Here is a 9,851-nt window from a genome sequence, read left to right as displayed (position 1 = left end):
ATACTATTACAGTCACTTCTTTCTATATCCAACGTTGTCATGTCCCAATTTAAATCGTATTTATCACCAGACGACTCTTGTCTCTCCGTCTCTCCCCCCACTTGAGTTCTTTCTTGTGATTGGTTTAAAAATGTGGAACCGTTGCAAGACGAACTAACGGCGGGGGATGAGATTCGACGACAGTGCTGTACAAATACTACTTATTTTAAATACAGCGCTATGAAAAATTAATATTTTTCAAAGTAAAATTTCTTGAAATGTTAACTATATGTGCGTGTATTATTTTTATTCCATTTATTATTGTCTTTATTTTGAAATATTTGTTTGGCTCCCCCCAAAATTTTGTGTCCGGGATGGTACAGTCCAGGGAGCCTGCTTGGGAGGAAGATACGGGTCAGCAGGGCGAAGTAACGGGATTTTCAGCGTTAATTGTTTACGGTAGCGGAGTTATTGCTCGATAAATGTCAATGTGAAATGGCGAGCAGTTAGCTGACCTCCGGGGTCCATAGAAACAGCCGAGAAAACAAAAACCCCACCACGCCGACTAGAGGGTATTGTTTATGCCAGCTAACTCCGGAGTCGGAGGGATGTAGCTGCGCTCGTTCAGCTGCGGCTTCACAGGTGACATGATGTTTAGTTAACGTTTAATAGCCGCACAGCTAGCACCAGACGGGCTAGCCGGGCTCTTTCTCTTGTTTCCTAATACGTGACGACTCGTATTGGGTTAAAGGTAATGTATTGTTAAATTATTTTCACTATATTGCTTTGCTGTGCGTTAAACAACCGAGTCGGATCTCTGTTTTCATGTGTTGAAAGTAACCTCCGCGTGAGGAGTCTGTCACGTCACCTCCATCTTTCCTCCAGCTCTGCTCTTCTATCCCCAGAGAAGACGCCCTCATTCTCGGCCTCCTCTGTCCTCCATCATCGCACGCAGCGCCCCGATGCCTAACACATCAGAAGGTCAAGGAGCGAATCTCCCCCGGCCCGCGGAGCAGTCGGGGCTGCAGAGGCCCGCGGATGAAGAGGAGGACCACGGGCTGATCAGCTCTCTCGCCCGGGACGCCGCGAGGCTGAGGCGGGCATCGAGTGCTGAGCTTCATCTGCAGTGGACCTGCCCGGTCACGCACTCCCGGGAAAAGTTCTACACGGTCTGCTCCGACTACGCTTTGCTCAACCAGGCGGCCTCAGTGTACTGCTGTCCGCCGAAGGTGGCCAGGAACAAGCAGGAGGACGGGGCCCCGCTCCTGAAGCCCAAAGCCTCCTTGGACTTCAGCGGCGGTCATACTGGGGGGGGTCCTGTGGGGTCGGACGGGGACTACGCCGTGGATGAGGTGTCCTCCGGCCACGCTAAGCCTCTTCTGGCTTGGGAGATTGACACAGCGGACTTTAATACTGTATTCACTAGGAAAATAAGAACCAGTAAGCTTACCATAATCATCTACTTTAATTGGCTGCATGGTCGTTAACGTGGTTAAACAACTTCCATATCAACTACATACTTATTGGACAGTGTTGATCCAATAATTGTCTGCGCTATTTTTTTCAGGCAATGGGAAGAAATGCAGCTCTAAGAAGATGAGGGCTTCAGACAGACCCAGCAGGAATCTGCAGGATGTCCCTGTTCATGCATCACTGGAGGAGATCAAACAGAGGAAAGTGCTGGACCTCAGAAGATGGTAACATTGAACTCTGTTCCTTTGTCTTCTTAGCAAAAAAACTTGCAGTTCCCTTTACGTTCTTTAAAATGTATCATATTGTGCCAATTTATAGGAGAAATATTATGTAAAATTGACTTTTTTTTTTTTTTTTTTTTTTGCTCCACATCATTATAATGTTATTCTCTCATCCAAAACATAGCTGTAGTGTTTTCTTGATTCTTTCAAGCATGTGTGAGAAATCCTTTAACTTCCATGACAACATCCAAGCCGTGAAAAACACCTTGGTGGGCCTAGCTCCGCCTTTGAGACACAGCTCCTCCTCCGGGCTGCAGTTTCCTCACTCAGATCCTTCAGACTAGCAGCAGAAACATGTTGTGATGAACTTCATGAAATGGCGGAGTTTCAGAAAGAGCAGGAGTTTTTAAAACGGCAGATTTCAAGGCGTTAACATTTCTTTTAAATCATATTTGATATGTACAGCATTTTATAACAACTGCAGTTAACCCAGTTACTCGATTGTGCTATGAAATGGCACCATGTGCCTGGAAAACACACAAACCTTCCTCTTTAAAGCCTCAAAAAACGTTGTTATATTTTGGTGGAATTTAATGCGACCATCAAAAATTAGTGCATAATTGTGACGAGGAGGAAATCTGATGCATGGTCCTCAAAAATCGTTTGCAAATAAAACATCTGAAAAATATTGTATGTATTCAGCTACTCTGACACATCCCAAGAAAAGTTTTTTTTGGGATGTCTCCATCAGCCTATCAGTAAATCATGACCTGTTTTACTGATCATGATGCTGCCGCCGCCATGTATCACAATGTGATAGTATTTTCTTGGTGACATGCACTGTTGATGGTGTTTTACAAGTTTCAGACATTTATATTTGGCACAAAAAAAGCTGGATTTATAAGTTAAACGATACAAATGTAGACTTGTGTATCAATAAGGTCATTGGATTTTATTTAGAGGTGTCAGATGAAAGAGGTTGAAAATGCGTTCCACTTTATAATTCCATCCACTTTGTAATTGTAGGCTAATATGAGAATAATATTGTGAAATTTGTGCTTGTAATGTGACAAAATGTGGAAAAATGCAAGAAGTCTGAATACTTCTGCTAGACACTGTTAGCAGGCTACATAAGAGACTGGGGTTATTACTTGACAATACTGTAAATGGATCCATTTCAGACAGTCTTTATTTAAAATTTATTTAAAAGTTTATTATAAATTTGAACTTATTTATCAACCAGTGCTGACTGAGGGTTCAGTCGACAGTGAATGCCTTAGAGGTCAATTCCAAACATCGACGTAATGCAGAATGAACTTGGAGTCTCTTCAAGTCCCAACATATAAGCATATAAAACTATAAAGCAACATTGGTTTTGCAGCTTCTATCCTGCCAACCTTTAATTGTAACGGGTTTGAACAGACGGGAGGCCGATTTCATTTTGCAGGAGACAAAAAAAAGCTTCATTTGCATAATTTCCTAGAAACCGTAAAGCACGTTTACAAGAATTATTAGTGCTGACAGAGGTCAGATATGTGAGCCACAGGTCAGAATTTGAGCCGTTCCACCTGCTTTGTGTGAGACGACGTTTGTCCGTGACGTTAACCCTTTACATCTCTGTTCCTGCAGGTACTGCATCAGCCGGCCACAGTACAAGACGTCTTGTGGCATCTCCTCTCTGGTGTCCTGTTGGAACTTCCTGTACAGCACTCTGGGTGCAGGAAGGTGAGCGGCTTGAGTCGCTCCGGTCTCATTTAGCGTGAGACTCCTGAACCCCGCCCATACACTCAATATCTAATCCAGTTAGCTTTGCATTAAGAAGACCCAAATTATGTACGTATGCATTTTTAGAACCTGGACTTGCCAATTCCAATTTTTGTTGTAGTGAGTGCGCTAAATTTACCGAAAAAGTCGCTCAGCTGGCAAACAGTGGGGTGACTGCTAACCCAAGACCAAGTCTGTTTGCAGAGACACTGTCACATCTAGACTCAGGAAGCCCTCCTGTTGGCAGTGATGGTTGACTCTAAACAATAAATTATGGGTGCCTTCTTTTTGGGTCATGCAATTTCCGTTGAGTTAACTGTAGAAACTATTCAAGAGTATCAATCAAAAGTAAAGTAATTTCCGTTGTATATGAAAAAAAAAAAAATCAATAGGGGATTCCATTCAAATAGTCACTTTTTAGGATATTTCACTCATTTTTTGTTGGTCCTGGTCAGTACGTAGATGTTGGGTGAATCCCAAGTTTACTTGATCTTGAGAAAGCTGCCACTCACAAGCTGGCTGATGGTGTAAAGTACATGGAGTTGTACTTGCTGAATATGAAAGTTTCATGTGTGAAAACAGTCTTCTCCGTTTAACTTAATGTCCGTTATTTGCTTGGCTAGCCTTTCACCCATCTCCCAGGAGGAGGCGCTGCACATTCTGGGCTTCCAGCCGCCTTTCGAAGACATCAAGTTTGGTCCCTTCACTGGCAACGCCACGTTGATGCGGTACACAAATGGTTTTCCTCTTAGTTTTTAGCAAAAGAAAAACATTTATTACACCTTCCTAAACGGTCCGGTCCCTTTTTCCCCCAACCCGTCCTTACAGGTGGTTCAGGCAGCTCAACGACAATTTCCGAGTGCGAGGTTGCTCCTACATTTTGTACAAACCTCACGGTAAACACAAGACGGCAGGAGAAACGGGTGAGTCTCCCGTCTGTGGAGGCCTGCTGGAGGAGTGATGTTGGAGGAGTAACGGTTGCTCTCTGCTCTGTAGCTGAAGGCGCGCTGATGAAGTTGACCCAAGGCTTGAAGGATGAGTCCATGGCCTACATTTACCACTGTCAGAACCACTACTTCTGCCCAGTGGGCTTCGAGGCTACGCCACTGAAAGCAGCAAAGGCCTACAGGTTGGTCATGTGACTCTTCATCTCGTAGAAGAATGCCATCACTTACAGCTTCTCTGAGTCCAAGATCCACCCAAAGACCTTCGGTCAACATCGTCATAAGAGACTGACTGCTTGTCTCCTGTGTGAAGGGGTCCTCTACCCACAAATGAAATGGAACACTGGATCTTAATTGGCGAGCCCAGTAGAAAGCATCCAGCCATCCACTGTAAAAAGTAGGTTTCTCTTCAGTTCAGTGGGGAAATGTAATCGTCTCTCCTGCTGAGCTGCTGATCAGGACCTTCTCTGTGCAGATGGATGGACATTGTGACTGACCTCAACACACAGAATCCAGACTACCTGGACATCCGCCACACAGAGAGGGGACTGCAGCGCCGCAAGACCAAAAAGGTTCCTGTTCTAAAGCTTGGTACATTTTATTCATCAGGGTTCCTACAGTGGCTGGACAAGTTGGGATATTGCAAATGATCTTAGTAATTATTCATAATATCAGATCTGTATTAGTATTGAAAGCATTTTTCTCTTTCATTCTTCCTTTATGTCTTCTTTCCTGCCTGTTCTACTTCCTTCCTTCATATCCAACTTGCTTTATTCTTCCTTCCTACCTAATTTCCTTCCCCCATTCCTTCGTTACTTCCTTTGTCTCTTTCCCTCCTTCTTTCCCTTTTTCCTTGATTTGCTGCTATGCTTCCTTCCTTCCTTCTTTTCTTTCTTCTATCCTACTTTCCTATCTTGCTTCCTTCCTCATGTCTCGTCTTCCTTACTTCCTTATTTCCTGGTTTACTTTCTTCCTATCCTACTTCCTTCCTTTCTTCTTTTTGACCATTTTTTTCTGTTATCACAGTTTTTTGGGGGGAGGGGGGGTTTGTACTATTTATTTTTGTTGAGCTCCCAGTCTTTGAGCATAGAAGGCCTCCTTTTCAGTCACTATAATCTTTGGTTCTTCCTATACTAAAATTAATTTGCCTATTTTAAATCAAACTTTTAAAATAGCCAATAATTTTAAAAAAGCTACGGTGTAGGAGCCCTGCTGCGTTCCACACTGAAGTGGTGCCTCTCTGAATAACGTGTGTGACAGGTGGGCGGTAACCTGCACTGCATCATGGCCTTCCAGAGGGTGAACTGGCAGAAGCTCGGCCCCTGGGCTCTAAACCTGGAGAATCTGCACCACGACTTCCAGCAGCCGGCCTTGGACCGGGCCAAGGGCAGCGCTGCCGACGACTCGGAGGAGAGGACGCCGTCCAAGCGTCTGGCCCAGCTGGGACGCTCACAGAGCATGGGGAGTCAGAAGGACACCTGCAGCTGGAAACGGCTGTCCAACACCACAGAGTACAGACAGAGGAGCTCCCCCGAGAGCGACCTGGAGGAGGACATCACAGACTGAGATGCTCCCTGTGGACATGCAGGGGCGGGACGTCATGACAACTGACGATAAAACACAGAGCAGATGATTCTAAAGGATAGGCCCCCTAAAAAGCCTGGCAAAGTGTTGGTTCAACTCATTGTTTTAACAGTTTTTATTTGTAGTTTTTTAGAAATTATTTAAATAATGTTTAAAGGTCTTGTTGGTGTTGGGCATTCCTTTGACCTCATCACAGCTAGAAACCTTTTTCCTTTTTTGTGTCCCCACAAATGCGAACAATCCCCCTGAACTGTGACTTCATATTTCTCTTTTCAGGAGTGATGCAAATGCTACAGCAGCTTCAAAATATAGGTCTCACTATTTCATCTTAGCACTGCCAAAGATTTCCTTGTTTTCCACAAGAAATCCAGCAAAGAGAAGTGAACCAAGACTTCTTTAGCCACTGGAATCGGATGAATTCCAGTCCGAATAGAAGCCTAACCGGTCGGAAAATCGCATCCAAACTTTATAACTTGCACTGACATCAACACTTTTTGGTGTGAAAGTTATCACTGAATGAAGAAGACTCGATCTTAACTGTTTTTAATATTAGTTTCTGGTCTATGGACGGGGAATAGAGATACAAACATGGTCAGCTTTTGCAACAGTCACGAAAAATAATGGCAAATTATGAGGAAGAATTTACTGCAACGGCGTATGAGGGCTGTTGTAGATGGAGAGAGGAAAGAACATTTCTGCCAAAAAACTCAGGAATTTTTAGATTAATGTCAGAAATGTTCTAGAAACTCAAGAAAATTTCTTAATTCCAAATGTTGAAAATTTGAGAGAGAAAACCCCAAAATTTGAGATTAATCTCTGTACATTTATATAAAAAAAACAAGGATAATTCTGAGTTTGAAAAGCCCAACATTTTCTCCTTTTTAAAACTCAAAATCTCCCAAGTTTTTTCTAGAAAATTTCAGAGACCTCAAAATTTCAGAATTTTTTCTAGGAAATTTTAAACTTGAATTAAAAAAAAAAAATTACTAATATTTTTTATTTTTTAGAACATTTCTGAGATTAATCTGAAAATGTCTTTGGGTAGATCTTTTCTATTGTTTTCTATCTACAAAGGCCTTAATGTGTTGTACTGATGTGTAGGAAGCACATGTATTTAGATGAATGTTTAGTAAAGTTTCATTAGCAAACACCGAGTTGCATCAACACATTTGAAGGTTTAAAAACTTACTTTAAACATGAAAACTCTAGGTTTTTTTTAGTTCAATCACCCCTGAATGTAGGCAAAATGCCACATATGCTGCTCTTAACCATCATCTCTTTATTGTGGACACATTGGTGCGAACACAGTTCCAGTTCTTGCTCTTCACCTTAATCTGGCCGCAGTGGTTCTGTGGGCTTCATGTCGAGCTAATTTTGCCTAGAAAACGCACAACAGCATTACCCACAATCCCGTTTGGTTCAGAAACCTCCAGGGTTTATTGTACAGGTACAGTCAGTGGAAACGTCTCCCGCCTGGTTCAAAGTGGTTTAGTTAAGTGGAAATGTCAAAGTGTTGTGTAAACGGCCGATGTTCTCCTGTGATTTGTGAAATCCTCAGTAACAGATGTGTGGATCATCATGTTTTTTAAATTATTTTTAAATAATAAAGATGTGTACATACGTGTCACATTTCTTTAAAATGTGACCCTCATGTTTTCATTTCTGTGAACATGGTTTGGTTTGCAGCCTTGTGATACCATCGGTGTTTCAGCTAACACAGATGTGATTAAGCTTCATGTGGGATACTTGTAGTTATTTATTTTACAATAAAATCAGATTTTTTTTTTTTTAAATAACACCATGAAGCTGTCTCATTTCTCTCTACAAGCGAATGCCATGTAAAAGTAACCATACCTTGCTACAACAGCACACCTGTGTGTATTATATTGAGATTTTCTGTTAGGCCAACGCAAAACAGTGCAGACTTGAAAAGTGGAAAGTAAACTGGAAGATGTGCATAAAGAGACTTATACTCTTGTGGAAAACAGGTTCTGCCATCAATATAAACAAAACACAAGAGCAAGCTTTGACCAAACATACTTCTGAATTATTTATTATCCTGATGGGTTTAAATTTAAATAAAAGGTTTGTTTTACAACATTTTGGTTGTAGTACCGTATTTTCCGCACTATAAGGCGCACCTAAAAACCTTCAATTTCCTCAAAAGCCGACAGTGCGCCTTACAATCCGGTGCGCCTTATATATGGATCAATATTACAACTACAGTAAGCATTCGCCGACTTCATTTTCCCCGTAGAAGAAGAAGCGCGCGGTGCATGCTGGGATAGTTGTCAGAACGCTGGTTTGTTAAAGTTTTATAATACATTTAAAGCACAACACCAACACTGTGAGTGAAACAATGACTGGGGCAGCCTACTATATAAAGTACTCGGGGACCACTTCTTTACAAATGTGAATGTGTAATAATAGAGTACGGAACAAATTGGCAACCCAAACTGAAGCGTATATTCTATGCGCCTTATAATGCGGTACGCCTTATATTTGAAAAAAGCTTTAAAAAATTTCCTTTCATTGAAGGTGCGCCTAATAGTGCGGAAAATATGGTAAGTTGACTGCAAGTGTGCAACATTAAAACTAGCATCTTGTTGGAGACGCAAAACCAATGAAGATCCTCAAGTGTTCATTCATTGGATCCAGAAGGTCGACATGTCGACCCAGTGGCTGAGGTTTGTCTTGTTTTCTTTGCTTATGAACGAGTCAATATGATATCAGATTCCATGTTTGACTCTAGCTGGGCTAATCTGAATCTGACAGGTCAATAATTTTGTCCTAAACTGTACATGAACGCATTTAATCTACAGCCTTCACTGTTTTCTGTCAGCTGACCCCACTGCCTTGCTAAAGTGTACACCTCCCCCGAAAACTTCATTATTCAACCACAAACTTGAATTTATTTTTGTTTTAGGGGGTTTATGTGACAAACCAACACAAAGTGATAGTTCTCCTTAAAACTGTTTTCCACGTAGGGCAGACATATAAAGGTTGGTCCCTCCTCTTCAGAAAACTGTATTTTATTTATCATTTAATTTATTTATTGGTTATTTTATTTTCTAATTAAACTTCAAATATATATTTTTTTTAAATTTAAAATTAATTTAATTTTGTGGTTGTAATGTACAATTATGCCCTGTTTAAATCTTATCCTCGCATGTTGAGATGGATTGGTAATCCGGCTCTGCATGGTGTCAAACTCATGGCCCGGGGTCAAATCCGGCCCTCCATAGCTTTTTATGTGGCCCTCTAGACTCTAAAGGGATGCAGAAATAGAACCGTCAAGATAACAGTGTGCTTAAATATTATTTTATCAATCAAATCACATTGATAAAATAATCAATGTGATTATTTTATTTTGGTTTTTATCTGCCAAAATACATCAATCAGTCCCTTCACTTTTTTGAAAATTATCGTGGAAATTCACATAAAGTCAACAAATCCCTGCATTTTTTTTTTTTTTGCTCTAATACGTAATTGTGTTTATTGCAGATGTTTCACAAAAATGGATCCAAGGTACTTTTTATTTCCACTTGCAGTCCTATGAGTAACAAGTAATAAAAAGTTGCATTTCCCCATCATACATAAGTGCAAATATTTCTAAAATTAGTACCACAAACACTTTGATTTTTATTGTAAAAACTCCTAAAAACAATCGCAAAATTGTGAATAATATTGAATAAATAATATATTAAATAATATAATTTCATTTTAAGACTTTATATTTAAACAGTTCGTTAACGGGTTCTAGCTATACGTTCTGGCACCACTGGCCCTTTTAAAAACATTCATGATCTTCTTGATTTGGCCCAAAATCAAATTGAGTTTGACATCATTTGCTCTACATCATTTGATAGGATGAAAATACAAATGA

At 40.9% G+C, this 9,851-nt stretch overlaps 1 protein-coding gene across 3 annotated transcripts; it reads left to right on the top strand.

The window, feature by feature from the left end:
- Positions 1 to 362: 362 nt before the first annotated feature.
- Positions 363 to 6,577, top strand: LOC103463926 (basic immunoglobulin-like variable motif-containing protein). Of its 3 annotated transcripts, none has more exons than XM_017304446.1 (10): positions 363 to 621; positions 885 to 1,419; positions 1,547 to 1,676; positions 3,303 to 3,398; positions 4,061 to 4,165; positions 4,266 to 4,360; positions 4,434 to 4,566; positions 4,695 to 4,778; positions 4,857 to 4,953; positions 5,642 to 6,577. In XM_017304446.1, the coding sequence occupies exons 2-10, from the start codon at positions 942 to 944 to the stop codon at positions 5,945 to 5,947; spliced, it is 1,524 nt and encodes a 507-aa protein (XP_017159935.1). In that variant the 5' UTR covers positions 363 to 621; positions 885 to 941; the 3' UTR covers positions 5,948 to 6,577. The 3 variants fall into 3 exon arrangements, with proteins under 3 accessions (XP_017159935.1, XP_008405871.1, XP_008405870.1); XM_008407649.2 differs by having other exon boundaries at positions 363 to 730; positions 890 to 1,419; XM_008407648.2 differs by having other exon boundaries at positions 363 to 730.
- Positions 6,578 to 9,851: the final 3,274 nt, after the last annotated feature.

The sequence above is a fragment of the Poecilia reticulata genome, linkage group LG4 (genome assembly GCF_000633615.1).
Source record: "Poecilia reticulata strain Guanapo linkage group LG4, Guppy_female_1.0+MT, whole genome shotgun sequence".
NCBI classification, from domain to species: Eukaryota; Metazoa; Chordata; class Actinopteri; order Cyprinodontiformes; family Poeciliidae; genus Poecilia; species Poecilia reticulata.
The sequence above is the reverse complement of the archived record's forward strand: the minus strand, read 5'-3'. Positions and strand labels throughout refer to the sequence as shown.

Coding starts and splice junctions, on each gene's coding strand:
- LOC103463926 (XM_017304446.1), top strand. CDS start 942: ATGCCTAACACATCAGAAGGTCAAGGAGCGAATCTCCCCCGGCCCGCG. Junction 3,399..4,060: donor AGCACTCTGGGTGCAGGAAG/GTGAGCGGCTTG, acceptor TTGCTTGGCTAG/CCTTTCACCCATCTCCCAGG. Junction 4,166..4,265: donor GGCAACGCCACGTTGATGCG/GTACACAAATGG, acceptor CCGTCCTTACAG/GTGGTTCAGGCAGCTCAACG.